Source organism: Oncorhynchus mykiss, chromosome 2 (assembly GCF_057628025.1).
Source record: "Oncorhynchus mykiss isolate SJ-2025 chromosome 2, ASM5762802v1, whole genome shotgun sequence".
NCBI classification, from domain to species: Eukaryota; Metazoa; Chordata; class Actinopteri; order Salmoniformes; family Salmonidae; genus Oncorhynchus; species Oncorhynchus mykiss.
The window spans coordinates 23,222,610-23,247,507 of NC_143023.1; the positions used below are offsets into that span (position 1 = coordinate 23,222,610).

Consider the following 24,898-nt stretch of genomic DNA (forward strand, 5'->3'; position numbering starts at 1 on the left):
AATATCTTCTTCCATCTGGTCCCTGGGGGAGTGCGGAGTTCCTTTTATACGGTGTTTTGGAGGGGAGGCAGCGGGCTGCGGTGGCGCCTGATAGGGTAGGGAAGGCTACTTTCGAGCATTCGTTTTCCCCGGTGGATGATCTGAATCAAAAATGTTAAGGGGTGTGGATAGGCAGCAGGGGAGGGGGGCGTGCAGAGATTTAAGAGATTGTGGGGTCCCTGTCTGTCTCCCTGGTTCTCACCTCTTGCCTATAAAAGCATGAAACACATGTTTCCACCACTGTTGTATTTCGCGCGCAATTGCATGCAGCAGGTGTCAAGGACTACATCGATCCATTCATTGAGGATAGTGACAACGTTGAGGTAGAAATGGCTGAATCGATGCTCATCTTGAGAATGTGTTCCATAATATCGGTCCTTGGTTTTTCAGGTAAGAATACAAAATCCTAAACACTTCTTCAAGGCTTGAATATTTATATAAATAATCATATTAATTAGGCCTACTTTTATATTTGTTGGGAGTGGGACTATTTTTTGTTTTTAATTGTATTTATTTGATTATTTATTTGTTTATTTGTTCATTAGTTGTCTATATGGATTTGCCTACAGTTTAAATAATGTAGACGTATATAGACAAAAAATTTCACTGTTGGAGTTCATTTCATTGAATATGTGGTATTTATGCTTCAGCGTAATGACTTTCTTCATTAAAACCCTTGGCAGCAATTTAATTTATCCATATCCAATATATTAATATATATATATATATATATATCTTAAAAATTAGTATATCAGAGCTGGTATAGCTTACAGTGCCTTGCGAAAGTATTCGGCCCCCTTGAACTTTGCGAACTTTTGCCACATTTCAGGCTTCAAACATAAAGATATAAAACTGTATTTTTTTGTGAAGAATCAACAACAAGTGGGACACAATCATGAAGTGGAACGACATTTATTGGATATTTCAAACTTTTTTAACAAATCAAAAACTGAAAAATTGGGCGTGCAAAATTATTCAGCCCCCTTAAGTTAATACTTTGTAGCGCCACCTTTTGCTGTGATTACAGCTGTAAGTTGCTTGGGGTATGTCTCTATCAGTTTTGCACATCGAGAGACTGACATTTTTTTCCCATTCCTCCTTGCAAAACAGCTCGAGCTCAGTGAGGTTGGATGGAGAGCATTTGTGAACAGCATTTTTCAGTTCTTTCCACAGATTCTCGATTGGATTCAGGTCTGGACTTTGACTTGGCCATTCTAACACTTGGATATGTTTATTTTTGAACCATTTCATTGTAGATTTTGCTTTATGTTTTGGATCATTGTCTTGTTGGAAGACAAATCTCCATCCCAGTCTCAGGTCTTTTGCAGACTCCATCAGGTTTTCTTCCAGAATGGTCCTGTATTTGGCTCCATCCATCTTCCCATCAATTTTAACCATCTTCCCTGTCCCTGCTGAAGAAAAGCAGGCCCAAACCATGATGCTGCCACCACCATGTTTGACAGGGTGGATGGTGTGTTCAGGGTGATGAGCTGTGTTGCTTTTACGCCAAACATAACGTTTTGCATTGTTGCCAAAAAGTTCCATTTTGGTTTCATCTGACCAGAGCACCTTCTTCCACATGTTTGGTGTGTCTCCCAGGTGGCTTGTGGCAAACTTTAAACTACACTTTTTATGGATATCTTTAAGAAATGGCTTTCTTCTTGCCACTCTTCCATAAAGGCCAGATTTGTGCAATATACGACTGATTGTTGTCCTATGGACAGAGTCTCCCACCTCAGGTCTAGATCTCTGCAGTTCATACAGAGTGATCATGGGCCTCTTGGCTGCATCTCTGATCAGTATTCTCCTTGTATGAGCTGAAAGTTTAGAGGGACGGCCAGGTCTTGGTAGATTTGCAGTGGTCTGATACTCCTTCCATTTCAATATTATCGCTTGCACAGTGCTCCTTGGGATGTTTAAAGCTTGGGAAATCTTTTTGTATCCAAATCCGGCTTTAAACTTCTTCACAACAGTATCTCGGACCTGCCTGGTGTGTTCCTTGTTCTTCATGATGCTCTCTGCGCTTTTAACGGACCTCTGAGACTATCACAGTGCAAGTGCATTTATACGGAGACTTGATTACACACAGGTGGATTGTATTTATCATCATTAGTCATTTAGGTCAACATTGGATCATTCAGAGATCCTCACTGAACTTCTGGAGAGAGTTTGCTGCACTGAAAGTAAAGGGGCTGAATAATTTTGCACGCCCAATTTTTAAGTTTTTGATTTGTTAAAAAAGTTTGAAATATCCAATAAATGTCGTTCCACTTCATGATTGTGTCCCACTTGTTGTTGATTCTTCACAAAAAAATACAGTTTTATATCTTTATGTTTGAAGCCTGAAATGTGGCAAAAGGTCGCAAAGTTCAAGGGGGCCGAATACTTTCGCAAGGCACTGTATATCTGATGATCACTGCTACAAATGTAGGATCTTAATTTGATCAACCTGATGCAGGAGCTTTCCTGTGATGTAGGACATTTAAAACTTGGTGTGTGTTTAAAAAGGCTTCTGAAGTTTGTAATTTCCACTTTGAAATTTCAGACTTGATTTCCTTTAAGACACATTTCTCAACCCCTACAAAAATGTAAATTCATTATAATCCACATAATAATGCAAATTTCCTGTTGCTGCAGGATTATTTTCCTGCTGTAGCAAACTGGCTCAAATTAAGATCCTACATCTGTATGGTTCTCCTCATAGGGAACATGGTTCACAGTTTGTGTTCTGTCATGAGATGCACTGAACTTGTTTGTCTTACTTGTCATTGACATGTTTTTTAATCTTATCTAAGGGATTCAGAGCTAACTAAAGTGAACATTTTCCTTGCCAATTTTCCCTACATGTACAATATATAGCTCTTTCAACACATTCCTCATGTACATGAATGTGGTACTACAACTATACAGCATTCCGAATGCTAGAACATAGGAGAGAATACTGAGTTTGGTCATCTCATATGTTAAAAAAAAATAGAATAAAGAGAGAGAATAAAAATCTATCTCTACTGAGTTTCATCAGTGTGAGGTGTACCCAGAGCAATGTCCAAGCTCATCTGTTCCTGAGGCTGAATTGTAATAGCAGATAAATGCTTTCTGAATCCATCCCAGACCATAATTTGGCAGTGCTCTTTAAAATGCCGAAAAAGAGATGCCAACTAACTACTTTTATTATAATTCCACGACATCTAAAGTCATCCTAATTAACCCAGCTGTGATTGTTAAGGCCATATCTTCCCTCTGCTGTAATTTAGCTTTGGCTCCAAGAGCCCCCCGACCTTGTTTTCCACCCAAATTGATGATAGGGGAAAGGAAAGCAAATGGTTGGAAATCTATCCAACCATTTCACTTTTCAGTGGCCAACAGACAAAGGACAGAACGAAAGTAAGTTATGAGGGGAAGGAGATGTGGCCATATAAGAGAATTGGGGCGCAGACATAGAGCCTGTCTCATCCACAGCCATAGAGCCTGTCTCATCCACAGCCATAGAACCATTCTCAGCCACAGCCATGCAGCCTGTCTCTGCCTCAGTACAGGAAGGAATAGTGTGCTGCTCAGGAAGCCCACCACTGCCAAGTTCCCTGCTGGTCTTTTCCTGGTCGCCTGTCAGCGTGCTGCAATTAGTTCCTAGGAGCCTATTTATAGGCCTAACTTACTATCTCCAGTAAAACAGTAGGACAATACGGTACCCGCATGCTCTGTCTGATGGCTGATGGCAGTCTGCAGGGCTTCAGCGTTGACAGGAGCAATTGAGACCTCTCCCCTTCTGCAGGTGTCCCTGGTCAAATCAATCAACTGATCTCTCTTGTAAATGTATAGTGTTGATGAGTGCATCGTCACAGTCTAGCAGAGTTACAGTGTAGAACATACACGACAGGTGTGATTTGGTGGTATTTGATTAATCACACTAATGTATTCTTAGTCAATTCGATAGGCAGGCCCAAATGTTTGGCTCTAGGTTCTCCATTTCAATAGTTATTCCAGAATATAGAAGTTTCAAGTGGTGTTACTGTTAGGTGCCTGAAAGGTTGTTCTAATATTGCTCTTCTTCCTCACTGTGTCAGAGGCCAAAATGGAAATCATCACCAGCAAAGCAGATGTGTTGCTAGGTGAGAATGCCATGCTCCACTGCAAAGGTTGGTACAATGTTCTGGCATTTCCATAAGAGCAACATCTTACCATGGTTGAACAAATATAATATAATGCAGAAAATGTAAAGGGTAGAGTGTCTTCTGCATATTGAAGTACACTGGCATGTGCAGTTTATGAATTGATATATCCTTAACAAAATGTTAATATATGATACACACAATTACACATAAACCCTCTTAGCTGGTGGGGAAGGAGACATCACCTGGCAGAAAGATGGAGAGGATGCTGAAGATGACCAGGTTGAGAAAGTGGATGAAACATCGTCAAAACTGTTCATCAGGAATGCCAAGATAGAGGATGCAGGACGGTACACATGCCTCTGTGAATTTGACACAGGCCACAGAGATTATGTATCTTATGCCATCTTTGTCTATGGTAAGATGTTTCAAGTAAAACTTTTCACCTGGATAATATGACCAAGAGTCAGTGTTGAAGGGTATTTCTTGTATTGTTTGAGTATTGAGCTAATTAGTGTTGACTTGCAAGATCAAAGACACCACATAGCTCATATCCCTGTTACACACACACACACACACACACGTTTGTTTAAGTATCCTTGTTTTCCCTGACCCCTAACCCTAACCCTTAACCCTAACCTTAACCCCAAACCCCCAACTCAATTCCTAACCCGAAACCTAACCCCTAAGCCTAAAATAGCCTTTTTCCTTGTGGGGAACGGTGAAATGTTCCTTAATCCTAATCTTAACCCCAAACCCCCAACCCATAACCCTATTTCTAACCCTAAACCCAAAGCCTGAAAAATCATTTTTCCTTGTGGGGACCGGTGAAATTTTCCTTGAAGATAGTAAAACCAAAAACACACACACAATGACCCTTTCACACTCTCCATCCCTCTCTCAACTCACCCAGAGCCGCCATCCTTTGGGCAAACACCGACCAACCATGAGTTCCTGGAGGGTCAAGATGTGGTCATCACCTGCGTGGTCACTGGCAAGCCGGCGGTGGAAGTCAACTGGGAGAGGGACCATCAGAAACTGCACTCTGACGGTAGGAGGGGTACCCTCGCTTCTGATTGTTCATGTGGTTTGGGGGTCTCTTAGCTTCCTAGCTCCTCGCACTAACTGCTGCCTGCCTGCCTGTGACCGATGGAGAGGTGGCGGTGGTGAACACGCGGTTGAGGGGCAGAAGGGGTCACGTAGCTCATAGGCTAATCCAATTTGCCATCAAAGCGAGGGATGTTTTCCAGACTCTTCCCCCGGGAAACATCTGATTCAATCTGTCTTCTTTTTTCAGAGGGACAAAACACACTGAAAATAACCATCATACAATCCCTGACACTGTTTCATGTGCACGTCACCATTGACAACCTTAGAGAGCGTGATTGCTTTTTGAAGCTTGGTTATATTGATGATTAAGCAGACAGAACGTGTTCCTGACGCTGATCTTTCTTTTCCCTGTTGCTGTCTTTTGCTCCCAGCAGGTCGGATCACAAGATTGAAAGACAACTCCCTACAGATCAACAACATCAGCAGGAAGGATCGCGGATCATATACCTGTGAGGCTAAAATCAAGGACCGGCCCATTTTCAAAAAGCTCAACATCTCCATCTCTGTCAACGGTGGGGTTACTCAAAGTGCAGTAGGGAATAAGGGATGTTTTAGGATCTTTATTTCGTACAAACTCTGTATAGACCAGAGGATTAGGTGTGTGTTGTTGTTGACTATAATAAATCATGTCTCCTCTGACCCTCCTGCTGTAGTTCCTCCCACAGTGAAGATCCATGAGGAGGTGAAGAAAGTCATGGCCGGACCAGAGACCAATGTCTCCCTCAGCTGCCTGGTCGAGGGAGTCCCCCAACCGAACATCATCTGGACAATGTGAGTGAGTGTGAGTGTGCGTGTGCGTGTGTGTGTGTGTGCTTCCTTGCACTGATGTGCATGTGTGTAAAGCCAGAGTTTCCTGCTCGAAACCTTTTGCAGTAACACAGAGAGTGTTACGTACGCCTCTTGGAGGAGGGAACGCAACACCCTGCTACACTCCACTCCCAGTGGAGTGAAAGAGGTATGTAATTGTAGATGCGGGTAAGGATGACAGAGGCAAAGAATATTACCGTTTACAGGGAATTTATTTCCTTAACACGGTAATGTGGGGAAAAGGGTCTGGATGGAACCAAAGCTAAGAAAGTTAAAGAGTCCCCTCTCCTACCTTACCTGCCTACCCACTGCTTATGTTACGATGAGCGAAGGGGGGAACCCAAGAGCGGACTCAGCAGAGGAAACCGGGATGAATGTACAAAATGTTTATTGAACACAGCCAATGGGGAGTGCAGAACCGGGACAGTTCAGATGAGTGGCAATAACCAGGAGTGTAGAGTGAGGTTGTAGTTGGCAGCAAGGAACAGGGGAACAAGTCCTGAGGGGAATCCAAAGTGATGGTGGTGAGTAATATCCAGAGCAGGTGGTTGGTGGTGAAATGTAGAATAGGAGACAGGAGCCGGAGACAGAGCAGTATGATCAGAGATTACGACCTGGAAGCGTGGAGATGGCAGAAATTTGTTTAAGTAGATGTCTTGATTGTGGGACGATATGCAGCTGGTGGGGATTTGCTCTGACTCCAGCACACAATCACATGAGAGAGAGAGAGAGAGAGAGAGAGAGAGAGAGAGAGAGAGAGAGAGAGAGAGAGAGAGAGAGAGAGAGAGAGAGAGAGAGAGAGAGAGAGAGAGAGAGAGAGAGAGAGAGAGAGAGAGAGAGAGAGAGAGAGAGAGAGAGAGAGAGAGAGAGAGAGAGAGAGAGAGAGAGAGAGAGAGAGAGAGAGAGAGAGAGAGAGAGAGAGAGAGAGAGAGAGAGAGAGAGAGAGAGAGAGAGAGAGAGAGAGAGAGAACTGAAGGTTATGACACCACCAGATGGACACCAGAGGGCGTAGTGGGAGCAGATGTAACAACTTACCTAACCTTTTAGCACCTCCTGGTGCGCTAACCAAAATACAAGGGGTGGTCCACTCAGGTCTTACCTAGTGTGCATAGACAGTAAATACTACAGGTTATGTATGCCCACAGGCCTCTTGCCAAAGCACTCCCAAGGTGCCCCCCCGTCGAGAGGTTGGTAAGTTGGTAATTGAAAACAGCTGTTTCCCCTGTCGAGAGGGAGGGTTCAGAGGTCCAATCATTGATGGGGCCGACCGATCAGCTGCTTAGAATCCAGGAAGCAATTTCCTGAAATACACACATACAAACACATACAAACCCAAAACACAGAAACTGGGGTTGGTAGAGCGAGAGAGAGCAAGAGAAAAAAACTAGTGTGTATTGGATAGTGTATGTTTGGGTGAAGGCCTCCAGTGTGTATATTTATGTGGTCATTTATGTCTCAGTGCACCGCTAATATGGCGTGCCATCCTGTCGGTGTGGTTGACTGTGTGTCTCTCTTCCTGTCTGCTTCCTTATCAGCAGCGTGCTAATGTTCTGTAGCACCAGGCCTCACTTCTGTCTGTCTGTTGGCGCTTCCCTCCTCAGCCCAGACTCTTCAGATGAGTCCCGCTACAAGTACAACTCAGACAAGAGCGAGCTGATTATCTCGTCCGTTGTCAGGAGCGACTACGGAGAGTACATCTGCACGGCCAAGAATAAGATCGCAGAGAGCAGTGCCATGATCATGCTGGATGTCTCAGGTGTGGTTTGTTAGAGAACATCAGGAAACACACTCCTCCTGGAAACAAACAGCTTTAGCTTTGTAAGACCAAGCTTTCTCCAAAATAACAGTATTTGAATACTTCCTTCCAGATGTTTATGTTCCTGATATACAGAGATATCATGGAGAATTTGATTCTGTGTAAGCAACCATTTTCTGTCAGACAGTCTAGTGAGCCTGAGCCACTAGAAGCTGTTTCAGAAAACAAACCATTTGATCCCATTCAAACCCATTACCCGTGTAACATTTTCAACCAGGGAAAAGTAGCAGTTTGTGTCTCCCATCAGAGAATTCAAAAAATGTAATCTTCAGGTGTTTTCAGAAAGATTCATGAACAGAATGGGTACCTTTGAGGAAAATTGGGAAGGTTCATACTTTTTCAATTTCAGCCAAGTTGAAGGTTTAGTAAAAAAAAATTCAAATCTAGTTCTGGGGGAAATGTCATTTGTAATGGATGAAATTCCAGTATTTCTTAGTGTTTTAAAATGAGTTGCTTAGAAGGCTATATATCGATGTGTGTCTGATGCCACCCCTCATCTCTGATTCTCCACTGGTCACACGATATCAGGTGTGCCTATAGGCTATTTAGTGTGGTCTCAATCAAATGATCCATAGCCTGTAGGCTATAGGCTATGAAATGCAGGCTTGCAGAAGCACAGAGCAAAGTTATATTTCTAAGATAGCTGCTGGGATGGTGTAAATAAAACTAGACTGCATTACACACTGTAATGGATATTCCAACCCTGAGCTCTGGCCTGCTCTGCTCTTGCTGATCAAAACCTTTTTCGTGTCCCGCCTAACCAATGGCTGTGCTGTGTAGGCCTAAGGTGGCAGTTCAGGGGGAGAGTCAAAGTTGTTGAGTAGGCCTTGCGTGCAGTCCAGCCTATAGACTAGGTCAAAATAAGCCATATTTGAGTAACTTACGTTGTGGTGCTAAAACTTGAAGCAGGAGCTGCGGTACAATCGGAAATGGACAGCTTATGGTGCTGGGAGTAGGCACAGTCTTCATTTGAATTAGACTTTACTAACAACAAGAGGGCTTTGTGTTGGAGCCTATTTCTTCCTATTGAAGAAATAAGAGGTAGGCCTACCTGTTTGACAGACAGAATAGGCTGCTATATCCATATGTGTGTCAGTCAATTCCTCCACCCACCATGTACTCTTTAAACAGCCTACCTCCATGTCAGTGAAGGGCTGTTAAGTTAAAACCAAGACTCGAATTGAGGGGGTATGAGAGAGTATGCCCTAAGCCTACCTTTTATTAAAGAAAATGGCAAAAATCACAGGCCTACCCCTTGTTAGCTTAAGATTTTGAAGAAAATAAAACAGATCCTATTATGTAAAGGGATCTACACTAAATGTACAAAACACCTCCTCGTTTGATGACATAGACTGACCAGGTTAATCCAGGTGAACACTATGATCCCTTATTGATGTCACCTGTTATTCAATCAGTGTAGATGAAGGGGAGAATACAGGTTAAAGATGGATTTTTAAGCCTTGAGACAATTGAGACATGTATTATGTGTGCCATTCAGAACTTTAATGGGAAAGACAAAAGATTTAAGTGCCTTTGAACAGGGTATTGTAGTAGATGCCAGGTGCACCTTTATGAGTCTGTCTTGAACTGCAATGCTGTTGGGTTTTTCAAGCTCAATAGTTTCCCATGTGTATCGAGAATGGTCCACCAACCAAATGACATCCAGCCAACTTGACACAACTGTGGGAAGCATTGGAGTTCGACACCTTGTAGTCCATGCCCTGACAAATTGAGGGCGTGGTGCAAAAGGTGGTACATCTCAGTATTAGGAAAGCGTTATAACAACGCAATGGTCCGCAATGCTTTATGCTAGAAACAAGCTGTGCAATAACTGGGAAAGACGTGACCCAGATGCATGTGGGGATATCATTGTTTAGTTTCTTCGACATTCAGAGGCTCAGCTACAACCTTTTATAGCCAAGGACAAAAACCTGACTTTGCTTGGGATGTCATCTAAACGCAACATGTAAAGTGTATTTTATGAGCTGAAATAGAAGATCCCAGAAATGTTCCATTCACACAGAAAGCTTACTTCTCTTAAATGTTGTGCACAAATTTGTTTGCATCCCTGTTAATGAGCATTTCTCCTTTGCCAAAATATTCCATCCACCTGACAGGTGTGGCATATCAATAAGCTGATTAAACAGCATGATCATTAAACAGGTGCAACTTGTGCTGGGGACAATAAAGACCACTCTAAAATGTGCAGTTTTGTCACACAACACAATGCCACAGATGTTTCAAGTTTTGAGGGAGTGTACAATTGGCATGCTGACTGTATGAATGTCCAACAGAGCTGTTGCTAGAGAATTGAACGTTAATTTCTCTACCATAAGCCACCTCGAATGTCATTTTAGAGAATTTGGCAGTACATCCAACCGGCCTCATAACCGCACACCATGTGTAACCACGCCATCCCAGGACCTCCACATCCGGCTTCTTCACCTGCGAGATAGTCTAAGGAGGGGAAGGGTTGGTGCTGAGGAGTATTTCTGTCTTTAATAATGCCATTTTGTGGGGAAAAACTAATTCTGATACAGTGGGCCTAGCTCAGCAGTGGGTGGACCTGGCTCCCAAGTGGGCTATTCCCTCCCAGGCCAACCCATGGCTGCTCCCCTGCAAAGTCATATGACATCCATAGATTAGGGCCTAATTTATTTATTTCAATTGACTGATTTCCTTCTATGAACTGTAACTCAGTAAAATTGTTGCATGTTGCGATTATATTTTTGTTCACATACTTCTATCACTATCAATTGATTAATCTATTCACGTTTTGTGCCATAGAAGATGGTTAAACCCGGACAGCTTTTAGGGAAACACTTGTGACCTTCTGTCATTGGGTTAAGCCATTGAAGAAGAGTAACCAGCAGTTAAAGCATACATTTTTCTGTGTCGGTAGGCCTATTCTGTCTGGGGCGGAAAGGTAGGCCTAACTTCAAGATTCCTCATGATGTAGAAGATTTAATTATTTACAAACAGGGACAGATTCATTTAAAACAAGACACTGATTTGGCATTAGAGAAATATGATATGAACACATAGGAACCACTCTCTGTCCATTCTCAGCCTATAAGTTTGGTAGTTTGTGTGTTATTAAAAAACATTCTACTAACATGTAAAATTACTTAGAATTGCATGAAAGGTTTATAGAAGGCTATTTTTTCTCGTACCTGCAAATATGATTATAGATTTATGCAATGCTTTTACTATAAAGGAAATCTTTCCACCTTTACTCTTGTCCATGGTGGTCTGCGAACCCACAAACTTCTGGCCCGGGCCGCAGCCCTGTGCGCGATCAAAATTCATGTGCTGCCATGTATGGCTTACAGGACAAATAACCGTTTCTAAAACTTCATATCTAAGGCTCTGGTTTGTCCAAGAAGTCAGGGTAAATGTTAGACATGTTCTCTGCTATCCACTTTATGTTGTAATTATTATTTTGGTTAAAGGGGAGGGTCACTTTTTTCAAGCGTTCAGGGAGGGTTTAGGTAAAACATTCCAAGACAGTCGTGAAGAGGGCACGACAAAACCTTTTCCCCCCCAGGAGACTGAAAAGATTTGGCATGGGTCCCCAGATCCTCAAAAGGTATCAAGGCACAAGGCGAGACCCAGATGCAGAAACAGGAGGAAGATGGTTGGAGTCTTACAATGTTTAATAATCCAAAGGGGAAGGCAAAAGAATGGTCGTGGACAGGCAAAAAGGTCAAAACCAGATCAGAGTCCAGGAGGTACAGAGTGGCAGACAGGCTCGTGATCAGGAAAGGCAGAATGGTCAGGCAGGTACAAAGTCCAGAAACAGCCAAGGGTCAAAACCGGGAGGACTAGAAAAAGGGGAATAGCAAAAGGAGTACGGGAAAAACACGCTGTTGACTTGACTAAACATACAAGACGAACTGGCACAGAAAGACAGGAAACACAGGAATAAATACCCTGGGGAAAATAAGCGACACCTGGAGGGGGTGAAGAAAATCACAAGGACAGGTGAAACCTCCCCCCCAAATACCAATATCTTGCTGGCTTAACCATACATAATACCAATATCTTGCTGGTCTTCGAAGCCATCTGAACACACAACTCACACATTTTTTTCCTATTTAACAGAAGAGGCACATATATTGTTAATAATTTACACATATTTTTATCTATTATAATTTGTTTATTGTTACACAAAGCACTCAGTTTGTCCTGTCTCAGGTTCTGTACGTGTTTATAGAGCATCCTGTAGCAGTGCTGAGCCAGGAGAAGATGAAGGTGGAGCCAGGCCAGACTCTCTCAGTGTCCTGTAACGTCTCAGGACACCCTATTCCCGCGCTGCAGTGGGTCAGGAAGATCAACAATGACCACCTGCTAACAGTGGTAAGACAGACGATACATTCACACAGTGGCATTAATTACTACAAATATTGGGGGAGAATCAGGCAGAGAATTGTATTGTTATATTTCTCTCCTCTGAGTTCCTGTCTGGTTGTGTTTGTGTGGATACAGGACACTGGTGGAGGTCGAGTGAGAATGGAGGATGGCTATGTCCTGGTCGTTGACAATGTGACGTCCTCAGATGGAGGGCTGTACAGCTGCATGGCTATCAGTCCTGCTGGCAACGCCTCCACAGACTTCAGCCTGCAGAGTAAGGCCACCCTTGACCTACCTATTCTGTTATGATAGTACTTAGCGCTAACACAACATTCCACTGGACACAGACGTCAGCTCAACGTGAATTCAACGTGAAATCATCAAAAATGTCATCAAGTTATTGGATTTAGGTTAAGAGTCAGTCGGGTGAAAAAAATCTGAAGTTCACTTTACGTTGATACATTTTTTCAAATCCAATCAGTTTTCCCACGTTGATTCAATGTCATCGCATACATTTTTGGGGTTTAAATGGCATGGAAACAATGTTGATTCAATCGGTTTTTACCTTTCTATAAACGGACAAGCAGCCACAAACCACTATAAAATTCTAAAACAACTGAAAACATTGGGAGATTTTACTCGATTTACATTTGCAGTGTTCACCGTTTTTTGTTTCCAACGGCGATGTTCTTATTCTTTCATCTCTGACATGCTCATTCCCTCTTCACCTCTCTGTCTTTGAACTGCTCTTCATCTCCGTCCTTTCTCCCTATTTCCCTCTCCTTCCTCCCTCTCATTCTCCATCTTTCTCTCATCTCTCCTCCCCCAGCCTGGCCAGGCAAAGCATCCCAGGTAAGTGGCACCCCAGGGCCTACATCGGTCCACTTCACCCTGGGGGCTTCCCTGGTGGACGGGGGCTCTCCCATCACCCACTTCACCCTCCAGTGGAAGACAGGACGTGAGAACAATTGGCAGGAGAGAGTCATCCAGTCCACAGGTAAATACCTGGCTCTCAGTGACCAATCTATTTCATGAAATACTGTAGATGATGTTTGAGACAGTTAGGATGAAGCCAATGAATACGCTGAGGACTAGAAGTCGTATCTGAACAATGATTTCCCTAAAACCAGGGGAGGCCTCTGATGACCATTTTAGTGATATGACTAGTTATGAGTAGTTTTATTAGTTTGAGTGTATACAGTGCCTTGCGAAAGTATTCGGCCCCCTTGAACTTTGCGACCTTTTGCCACATTTCAGGCTTCAAACATAAAGATATAAAACTGTATTTGTTTGTGAAGAATCAACAACAAGTGGGACACAATCATGAAGTGGAACGACATTTATTGGATATTTCAAACTTTTTTAACAAATCAAAAACTGAAAAATTGGGCGTGCAAAATTATTCAGCCCCCTTAAGTTAATACTTTGTAGCGCCACCTTTTGCTGCGATTACAGCTGTAAGTCGCTTGGGGTATGTCTCTATCAGTTTTGCACATCGAGAGACTGACATTTTTTCCCATTCCTCCTTGCAAAACAGCTCGAGCTCAGTGAGGTTGGATGGAGAGCATTTGTGAACAGCAGTTTTCAGTTCTTTCCACAGATTCTCGATTGGATTCAGGTCTGGACTTTGACTTGGCCATTCTAACACCTGGATATGTTTATTTATGTTTTGGATCATTGTCTTGTTGGAAGACAAATTTCCGTCCCAGTCTCAGGTCTTTTGCAGACTCCATTCTTCCAGAATGGTCCTGTATTTGGCTCCATCCATCTTCCCATCAATTTTAACCATCTTCCCTGTCCCTGCTGAAGAAAAGCAGGCCCAAACCATGATGCTGCCACCACCATGTTTGACAGTGGGGATGGTGTGTTCAGCTGTGTTGCTTTTACGCCAAACATAACGTTTTGCATTGTTGCCAAAAAGTTCAATTTTGGTTTCATCTGACCAGAGCACCTTCTTCCACATGTTTGGTGTGTCTCCCAGGTGGCTTGTGGCAAACTTTAAACAACACTTTTTATGGATATCTTTAAGAAATGGCTTTCTTCTTGCCACTCTTCCATAAAGGCCAGATTTGTGCAATATACGACTGATTGTTGTCCTATGGACAGAATCTCCCACCTCAGCTGTAGATCTCTGCAGTTCATCCAGAGTGATCATGGGCCTATTGGCTGCATCTCTGATCAGTCTTCTCCTTGTATGAGCTGAAAGTTTAGAGGGACGGCCAGGTCTTGGTAGATTTGCAGTGGTCTGATACTCCTTCCATTTCAATATTATCGCTTGCACAGTGCTCCATGGGATGTTTAAAGCTTGGGAAATCTTTTTGTATCCAAATCCGGCTTTAAACTTCTTCACAACAGTATCTCGGACCTGCTTGGTGTGTTCCTTGTTCTTCATGATGCTCTCTGCGCTTTTAACGGACCTCAGACTACCACAGTGCAGGTGCATTTATACGGAGACTTGATTACACACAAGTGGATTGTATTTATCATCATTAGTCATTTAGGTCAACATTGGATCATTCAGAGATCCTCACTGAACTTCTGGAGAGAGTTTGCTGCACTGAAAGTAAAGGGGCTGAATCATTTTGCACGCCCAATTTTTCAGTTTTTGATTTGTTAAAAAAGTTCGAAATATCCAATAAATGTCGTTCCACTTCATGATTGTGTCCCACTTGTTGTTGATTCTTCACAAAAAAATACAGTTTTATATCTTTATGTTTGAAACCTGAAATGTGGCAAAAGGTCGCAAAGTTCAAGGGGGCCGAATACTTTCGCAAGGCACTGTATATATATATATATATATATATATATATATATATATATATAAATACATAAAAGTGATATGTGTGTGTTCATGCACTCTGTTGTGTGTGTGCAGACCCCCTGGTTATCACAGATCTGATTCCCTACACCTCCTACTCTGTCCGGTTTGCCCCTCGGAACCACCTGGGTCAGGGTGGCTTCTCAGACGAGCTCACAGTCCGCACACAGGGCATACGTGAGTGTCACCCTCCTCTTCCTCCTCTCTCTCTCCTCACTCCCAATCACATCATATCTAGGCAAATGCAGTATAGTTATTATTAAATGTCACCAACTATCATTGTTCAAACTGCATTACTTGTGTTAACAAGCTATATCCATATTGCCTACTGTTTTGAGTGTCTGTCTCTATTGGCTGGAAGAAATGTTCATCTGCCATCATTCACTCATTCCACTGTCACATGATCATCCACATGACATCCTCACCTGCTCGCTGACGGCTATTCATGCTCCATTATTTCCCCGCTCCTGATGACATCATCCCATTCCATCGGCATTCGGCCCCGCAGGAGGTAAAGTACTGACACGTGTTGTGAAACTGAAAAGTCCGTTTTTCACGGATAACCAACCTCCCTGACATGACAGTAGATTTTACTACAACAGTTTCACACACTGTGTAGTTATAAGCTGGCTGATGCATGAACACCCCTGACCTCTGTACCTACTGTACCAACACACTGCCTCTACCTGCCTGCCTCCCCAGGGGAACCAGACAGCCCGGTCCTGGTGGCCAGCGAGGGGAAGTTTGAGGGCAATATGTTCTCAATCCCTTTAACACAGTTGGACAGCGGAGGCTCCCCCATTATCCACTACATTGTCCGTTACAGAGTGGTGAGTATGCATGCGACAAAAGATCAAGACATTACAGAGTGTGCAAGACCTTACACCCCCCCCCCCCCCCCCCTGTCTTTCTCTTAGAATAAGATGGACGAGGACTGGAGGGTGAAGGACCTGCCGTCCAACATGACAGTGATCAACCTCCATGACCTGCAGTGTAAATCAGACTACCACATGGAGGTGCTAGCCGTCAACTCCTACGGCTCCTCCAGCCCAGCCAAGCTGAACTTCAATGTCCCACAACCTGGTAAGCTGCTATAACATACTGTAGTAGTGAAATAAAGCTTGAAACCTTCTGAGAGGAGGGACAAATACTGGATTGAGCAGAGTAGGGTAGTGCTGCCACCACCTTTTGATTAACCGGTTTGTCTGAGTGAAGGAAACACCAGAACTCAACAACAATATAGAAAACAATTAATAATTGTATAAAACATTTAAATTCGTAAAACAGCGTGGATTATCTCAGAGAGACGCCCTACTATATTTCTGCGGTCTATGCAACTGAGCCTGAGTGGGAAGAAGAAAACTGTGGTGTAAGGCACACATAGGCTATGAGCTTAATTACACACTAGGAGGTGACACTGCATACAAAGGTGGAAACATGCAGTTACACGACAAACTGGACATCAAATACTCTTAAAGCATGCGACTTCACTGCAGACAGGTGCTTGGACCAATACAAACAGTCAAAAGACCCACATGATAGTGAAGGCACATATAGGACCCAGCCCTACAATAACTGTTCTGTCCTCCCTTCATAACCCACACTGTCATTTAAAAAGCTACTCCTAACAACTAAACACGTTTACCAGGACTCTGCACACAGAATAGGACACGGACTTGACACTGAACATTGAAAACATTTAAAAACATTTAGCTTGTCTAGCTGACGAGACACTCCCGTGGGGTCTGAGCGTGTGCACCCTTTCTGCGCTCTCACTTTATAATCGTTTTTCTAGAGTCCCGGGCAGAGCTGGAAAACAGGCACAGGTGCCAGCAATTAGTTCATTATTTGGTGATGTCATTCCTTACGAGCTGTTTCACAGCTTTACCACGGTCACATACTGGAAAACGGACTATTGCCCAATAGAGAGGAAAATATCTCTGAAATAAAAGAGTTACAGAACAGAGGAGCCAGAGCAGGATAAATTGTTTTACTAAGTTTAAATATGATTATCTTCCTCTCTCTCTCTCTCCCTCCCTTTCATCCCCTCCCTTCTTCCCCTTCAGTAGCCAAGATGAATAAGGGTGGGATGGGGAAAGGGGCCGTGGCAGGTATTGTCATGCTCATCTTTTTGGTGCTACTGATTGCTGTGGACGCCACCTGTTGCTATACCAACCGCTGCGGCATGCTGATGTTTCTGGCTGTCAAGCTGTTTGGGCAGAAGGTCCCTGGGATTAAGACTGTGGAAGAGGGTGACAGCACCTGTAATGGGTAACACTGTTCTCTAGCCTACTGTCTGCCTGTTCCTCAATGTAACATTTTCAGAGGGTTGTAGTGTAGTTATGTGTGTTTCTCTATATGACCCCTCCTGAGCCTCAGTTTATGTGTGTCCTTCAATGCAGAGATTGAAGTTGAATAGGCTAGGAACACCGAGGGATAGCATCCCAAAACTACAGACACAAAATGGAGCAAATAATGGGTTGCAGGTGGAGGTCACGGGCGACAAAGCACCCCTCACTAAATTTGAGTAGGTGACCGAGGGTGGACACAGCCCACCCTCCCCTAAACGGGCTGTGATCCATAAAAAATGTCAAAAAGAGGCACCTCCACACTTATAAGTCAGCAAGTGTGTTTGATCACAGACTAATTAAATTACAACTAATATACCCATGTGCAAAGTGACACCCTTAGCCATTTTTTGATACCCATTTTAATTGTTAGGTAGCCACCACCCACTTGCCACTGCTAGAGTCTTTCATGACTTGAGCTGACGAACACGGGAATGAATAAGCTTATTAGTCTTCTTTTCCTGTATTTGCATGTGCATATTTAGTTACTGAGCTAATGACTCATTAAATATTTCCATGGCTAGTTGTATTGAGCTGTATTTTATTTCTAACCTGACCTATGATTTCTTATCAGGAAAACGTCCCCCATTGGAGATCCTGCCACAGAGGCCTGAGTTACTGAACAGGAAGTGACATCCTAGTATCTGAAGAATGGAACCTGTAAATGCCAAAGTAGACAGGAGGAAGTATTGTGAGTTGGGGGTCTTAGTTAAATGTTTTTGGAGAGTTCCCAGGACAGTCCAAGTTGAGAAAGGATAAGGATTCGGAAAGTTATCTGTGAATTTTAAAGTCTAACATCAACAGATGGTTGTAATTTCATCCAGCCCTGTGTGTTAAGTGTTACATTTCCTTTATATTTCAGTACCTTCTTGTTATATTTCAGTACATGAAGGCGGCTGTAATTTGTCAGGGAGACCTTCGTAGTTCATTAATTGAATCATAACTCATTATTTATTGAATTTTATATTCACTTTAATCTGCAAACAATCTGTAAGTGACATATCATTATTTGATAAGGACAGTTTATCCTAACATATTAACATGTTTCCACATTGAATATACAGCATAATCTCATTAAGAAATAATGACGTGTCAAAATTACATCTCTTCAAGTGTTGTAATCATGAGAAATATACAGAGCTCTTATATATTACAGAGCAATATGATATGCTTATTTTTTAATAATCTGTTGTTAAATGGCATACCCTGTGTGCTCATGTAATCATTTTATGTTTGTATTTGTATAATTAGCCACTTTTTTACTGTTTATTTTGTATATTGTACACTGTACATTGTTTGTACATACACATACAGTATAACAGCTTGTATTTTGCTATGTCACTTAACATACTTTTTTTCATTCACTTTTCTTGAGTTTACCATATTGTAGGCCTTGAGGTCTAGATATCAAAGTTCTCTGACCACCTCAGTGTGTTTGCAGTTGTCTGTAGACAACTGCATCGTCATCTTCTGCCTTGTTATTTCCGCTGCATCCTTTTAAAGGGAACAGGTTTTAGTGCAGATCTATATTTGTATTTACCTAGTAGTTATTACTATATTACAGATACTACGTAATGTAAGCCTGTTGTTGCATTGTTGGGGACACGTTTTTTGCAAGTTATTATGCAACTGTTTTGATACACATTATTTTCCTTGTGCAATTTACTTTGAGTGTCTCACTCACTCTGTGTTTATCTACCTGGGTGAAGGAGCAGGCCTGAAATTGAGCTCTGCGTAGTTCATGTCATCAGGATCAGTGATCGGCTTGGCTGACCATTTCATGTTTTCATAGATGTCCTCTGGTCTAGACAAGGTTGCTTTCTGTAACTAACAGTCAGAATACAGTCAAAATACTGAGCACTGGCCCCAGGCATAGAATGACTCTCTTTCTACTCATTGGCATATTTTAATTAACTCAAGGTTCAATGGGATTGATTTCCACATTTACCATTCAGCTTTCACACAAGCTGTTTTTTATTTAAGAAAAACAGAACAATAAATTCCATGTGTAAGGTTTGTTTCGCAATGACAACCACATTCGCAATGACAACCACAGTAAGGCCACTGTTCGTACTTTACTTTCCTCTGATCACCTACCTGGGGGACTGGTTTGGTTGGAAGCTTCTTCTCGGCCGTATTCAACTTCCATCTGTGGATGATACAACAAAGTGAGAATTCAGCCATAAAGGCCAACTAAATAGCCTGTCATGCTTTTTAGTAACTTTCCACTGTGGGCCAACCAAACCAACAGTTGGTGGAAATAAAGAAGTTGTGAAAGTCTCAGTTGTGACATGATTACGACATCAAGCCTGTAGACAGTGTATTTTCATTTGTGTACACAGCTGAAGAGGGAGGGGAATGGGGCGAAAATGACTCTATACATTTCTAAAGAAGAGATAGGGGAGAGAGGACCCTTCGGTGCACTATGATATATGTTTAGTACTTTATAAGACATTTTCAAACCACTCACCTTTTTATGTAAATGAAGAGCACCACAATCACTGCTGTGACAAGGAAGAGAGCCCCAAATGCTGCCAGGACCACCATTAAATGGGCTGATTCTGGAACACAAGAGAAAATACACTATTAAACCTGATCAGATCATAGACTGTAACTTCATATCCCTGTCGGCATGCCTTTGTTTTGCTGAGATACACAGGGCAGACATCACAACAGCGTGGCATACAAGAAGTACAGAAGTGTTGCAGTACCTATAACTTTCACCTCCTGTTCGGTAGAGTTCTGTGATCCAACGGCATTCTGGGCCATACAGAAGTACAGTCCACTGTCATCAGAATCTATTTCATGGAAGGTGTGTTCTTTCCCCATCCCTAATCTTAGTGAAGTTAGCGTTCCTGTCCTCTGAAACCAGGTGTAGGTCTCTGCTGCAGGGTTGGCGTTATTGCTGCAGGTCAGAGTCAGACGACTGCCTTCCACTACCTCGTGGCTCGGGCTGACCTTAACAGAAACGTTCCTTGGAGCATCTGGAAGCAGACGTACAGAAAACAACATTGTATTGTGTGTATTCATTTGACTGTAAAGTCACCCCCTTGGCGTTTCTCCTATTTTGTTGCATTGCAACCTGTAATTTAGATGGATTTTTATTTGAATTTCATGTAATGGACATACACAAAATAGTCCAAATTGGTGAAGTGAAATGAAAAACTAACTTGTTTTAAAGAATTCAAAAAAATGAAAAACAGAAAAGTGGTGCGTGCATATGTATTCGCCCACTTTGCTATGAAGCCCCTAAATAAGATCTGGTGCAACCAATTACCTTCAGAAGACACATAATTAGTTAAATAAAGTCCACCTGTGTGCAATCTAAGTGTCACATGATCTGTCACATGATCTCAGTATACAGTTGAAGTCGGAAGTTTACATACACTTAGGTTGGAGTCATTAAAACTTGTTTTTCAACCACTCCACAAATTTCTTGTCAACAAACTATAGTTTTAGCAAGTCGGTTAGGACATCTACTTTGTGCATGGCACAAGTAATTCTTCCAACAATTGTTTACAGACAGATTATTTCACTTATAATTCACTGTATCATAATTCCAGTGGGTCAGAAGTTCACATACACTAAGTTGACTGTGCCTTTAAACAGCTTGGAAAATTCCAGAAAATGATGTCATGGCATTAGAAGATTCTGATAGGCTAATTGACATAATTTGAGTAAATTGGAGGTGTACCTGTAGATGGATTTCAAGGCCTACCTTCAAACTCAGTGTCTCTCTGCTTGACATCATGGGAAAATGAAAAAAAAATCAGCCAAGACCTCAGAAAAAAATTGTAGACCTCCACAAGTCTGGTTCATCCTTGGGAACAATTTCCAAATGCCTGAAGGTACCACTTTCATCCGTACAAACAATAGTACACAAGTATAAACACCATGGGACCACGCAGCCGTCATACCGCTCAGGAAGGAGACGTGTTCTGTCTCCTAGAGATGAACCTACTTTGATGCGAAAAGTGCAAATCAATCCCAGAACAACAAAGGCCCTTGTGAAGATTGCGTAGGAAACAGGTACAAAAGTATCTATATCCACAGGAAAACAAGTCCTATATTGACATACTCTGAAAGGAATGAAGGAAGAAGCTACTGCTCCAAAACCGCCATAAAAAAGCCAGACTATGGTTTGCAACTGTACATGGGGACAAAGATTGTACTTTCTGGAGAAATGTCCTCTGGTCTGATGAAACAAAAATAGAACTGTTTGGAGGAAGAAGCTGAAGAACACCATCCCAACTGTGAAGCACGGGGGTGGCAGCATCATGTTGTAGGGGTGCTTTGCTGCAGGAGGGACTGGTGCACTCCACAAAATAGATGGTGTCATGAGAAAGGAAAATGATGGGAATTTATTGAAGCAAGATCTCAAGACATCAGTCAGGAAGTTAAAGTTTGGTCGCAAATGGGTCTTCCAAATGGACAATGACCTCAAGCATACTTCCAAAGTTGTGGCAAAATGGCTTTAAGGACAACAAAGTCAAGGTTTTGGAATGGTCATCACAAAGCCCCGACCTCAATCCTATCGATAATTTGTGGGCAGAACTGAAAAACAGTGTGCAAGCAAGGAGGCCTACAAATCTGACTCAGTTATACCAGCTCTGTCAGGAGGAATGGCCCAAAATTCACCCTACTTATTGTGGGAAGCTTGTGGAAGGCTACCCGAAACGTTTCACCCAAGTTAAACAAGTTAAAGGCAATGCTAACAAATATTAATTGAGAGTATGTAAACTTCTGACCCACTGGGAATGTGATGAAAGAAATAAAAGCTGAAATAAATCATTCTCTCTACTATTATTCTGACATTTCACATTCTTAAAATAAAGTGGTGATCCTAACTGACTTAAGACAGGGCATTTTTACTAGGATTAAATGTCAGGAAATGTGAAAAACTGAGTTTAAATGTATTTGGCTAAGGTGTATGTTAACTTCCAACTTCAACTGTATATACTGTACAGCTGTTCTGAAAGGCCCCAGAGTCTGCAACACCACTAAGCAAGGGGCACAACCAAGCAAGCGACACCATGAAGACCAAGGAGCTCTCCAAACTGGTCAGGGACAAAGTTATGGAGAAGTAGAAATCAGGGTTGGGTTATAAAATAAATCTGAAACTTTGAACATCCAACGGAGCACCATTAAATCCATTATTAAGAAATGGAAAGAATATGGCACCACAATTAACCTGCCAAGAATGGGCCGCCCACCAAAACTCACAGACCAGGCAAGGAGGGCATTAATCAGAGAGGCAACAAAGAGACCAATGATAACCCTGAAGGAGCTGCAAACTCCACTGCAGAGATTGAAGTATCTGTCCATAGGACCACTTTAAGCCGTACACTCCACAGAGCTGGGCTTTACGGAAGAGTGGCCAGAAAAAAGCCATTGCTTAAAGAGAAAAATAAGCAAACATGTTTGGTGTTTGCCAAAAGGCATGTGGGAGACTCCCCAAACAAGAAGGTACTCTGGTCAGATGAGACTAAATTGAGCTTTTTGGCCATCAAGGAAAACGCTATGTCTGGCGCAAACCCAACACCTCTCATCACCCCGGTGGCAGCATCATACTGTGGGGATGTTTTTCATCTGCAGGGTCTGGGAAGCTGGGCAGAATTGAAAGAATGACGGATGGCGCTAAATACTTGAGACCTGTTTCAGTCTTCCAGAGAGTTGAGACTGGGACGGAGGTTCACCTTCCAGCAGGATAATGACACTAAGCATACTGCTAAAGTAACACTCAAGTGATTTAAGGGGAAACATTTAAATGTCTTGGAATGGCCTAGTCAAAGCCCAGACCTCAATCCAATTGAGAATCTGTGGTATGACTTAAAGATTGCTGTACACCAGCGGAACCCATCCAACTTGAAGGAGCTGGAGCAGATTTGCCTTGAAGAATGGGCAAAAATCCCAGTGGCTAGATGTGCCACGCTTATAGAGACACACCCCAAGAGACTTACAGTTGTAATTGCTGCAAAAGGTGGCTCTACAAGGTATTGACTTTGGGGGAGTGACTAGTTATGCACGCTCAAGTTCTGTTTTTATGTGTTTTTTTCTTGTTTGTTTCACAATAAAGAAGATTTTTCATCTTCAAAGTGTAAATCAAATGATAGAAACCCCCCAAAAATCTATTTTGATTCCAAATTGTAAGGCAAAACAATTGGAAAAATGCCAATCGGGGTGAATACTTTCGCAAGCACTGCATTTATACATTAATACAGACAATGAACAAAGCCATCTAAAATGTACATTGGCCAGTGTGAAGAGAAAACAACCCACTGAAGATAGCTGACTACATCATAAATCGCATCAAACCAACATATATTGCTGACTTACATCTCACATCCAGCAGTATTGGTGTAGATGTGCCTTTCCCCAGACCACAGGAGTAGCTCCCAGTGTCATTAGGGGAAAGTGGACCTAGGCGATACTGCCCACCATGGACACCAGAGACACCAGGAAGTGGGCGGCCATCTTTAAACCAGAGGAACTCCATTTGAGGAGGGTTACAGGTGGAGGTGCAGGCCAAGGTGACGTGGTCTCGCTCCTTAACGGGGCCATTTTCATTTAACTTTAGGGATAAGACTGACATAAAGAAGATACATGTATAACAAATATAGGACATGTTGAAGGGTTAATGACTGACCATCCTAGGTTTTGTAATACCTTAATTGTTTAGTGTAATGACATGTACACAAATCTAGATTTACCTGGTATTGTCAGGTCCACACCCCACGATCCTGTAAATCCCTGAGGGGGCTGATTACTTGTATTTGCCTCAAATCTGAAGAAGAATCTGCCACTGTCATCTTCAGTCACATTGTTGAGTTTCAGTGTGCAGTTATTGTCTTGGTCATAAAACTCTGTTCTTCCACTGTATCTTGATTTATTAGTCAGTCCAGATGTGTTAAACACTCCATCTCCTAGCTGTGAGCCATCTTGTTTTGTATCGCCTCTCGGAGTGAACCATATCTTTCTTCCAACTCTCTGGTTAGCTGGGTAGCTGTATATACAGTCAAATACCACTGATGAGCCTTTTGATGCACAGATAACAGTAATCCTGTCCCTGTCACGGTACCCGACAGACCAGGTCAGTGCCAGTGTGCCTGAAAACAGCCATTGAAACATCAATACATTGATTTATTCATTTTCCACTGATGGATATAATTAACTGAAACAAAGATACAACGTACCTGGCAGGGAGAGTAGAGTTAACAGAGATAACTGTAGAATATATTGACAGTGCATAGTGGCTTTAGCCCTGTAGGAAAGAGAGTTGTATTCCAGAAAATATGTAATCAATACAATCTTTGATTCAAGAACGTAGTACCAACAGCTGTGTGTTATCTGACGAGCAGTGGACGGGCAAATTCTTCTTATTGAAGACTGGGTGGTTGTGGAGAAATACTGATGTCATCATAAAACATCTATTTCGCTGAAATTACTGTCACATACTTCTGCTTTTTAGAGAGAGAAAAAAGTCACAACAATACCACAA

General features: G+C 42.4%; 2 protein-coding genes across 3 annotated transcripts; one reads left to right on the forward strand and one right to left on the reverse strand.

The window, feature by feature from the left end:
- Window positions 1-246: 246 nt before the first annotated feature.
- LOC110538661 (neural cell adhesion molecule 1) lies at window positions 247-20,019 on the forward strand. Its single transcript, XM_090193365.1, has 16 exons — window positions 247-429; window positions 4,104-4,175; window positions 4,372-4,566; window positions 5,062-5,199; window positions 5,633-5,770; window positions 5,912-6,029; window positions 7,667-7,821; window positions 12,098-12,240; window positions 12,370-12,508; window positions 13,064-13,231; window positions 15,110-15,229; window positions 15,561-15,563; window positions 15,755-15,882; window positions 15,970-16,135; window positions 17,119-17,323; window positions 17,975-20,019. Exons 1-16 carry the CDS (start codon window positions 369-371, stop codon window positions 18,012-18,014), a joined length of 1,989 nt encoding a protein of 662 aa, XP_090049491.1. The 5' UTR covers window positions 247-368; the 3' UTR covers window positions 18,015-20,019.
- Window positions 18,351-24,812, reverse strand: LOC110538681 (B-cell receptor CD22). Of its 2 annotated transcripts, none has more exons than XM_021625650.3 (8): window positions 24,594-24,812; window positions 24,111-24,506; window positions 23,737-23,985; window positions 20,112-20,384; window positions 19,871-19,961; window positions 19,498-19,549; window positions 19,100-19,227; window positions 18,351-18,894 (listed from the first exon to the last, which is right to left on the reverse strand). In XM_021625650.3, the coding sequence occupies exons 1-8, from the start codon at window positions 24,646-24,648 to the stop codon at window positions 18,879-18,881; spliced, it is 1,260 nt and encodes a 419-aa protein (XP_021481325.3). In that variant the 5' UTR covers window positions 24,649-24,812; the 3' UTR covers window positions 18,351-18,878. The 2 variants fall into 2 exon arrangements, with proteins under 2 accessions (XP_021481325.3, XP_021481333.3); XM_021625658.3 differs by having other exon boundaries at window positions 19,100-19,221; window positions 24,594-24,809.
- Between the last annotated feature and the right edge of the window lie 86 nt (window positions 24,813-24,898).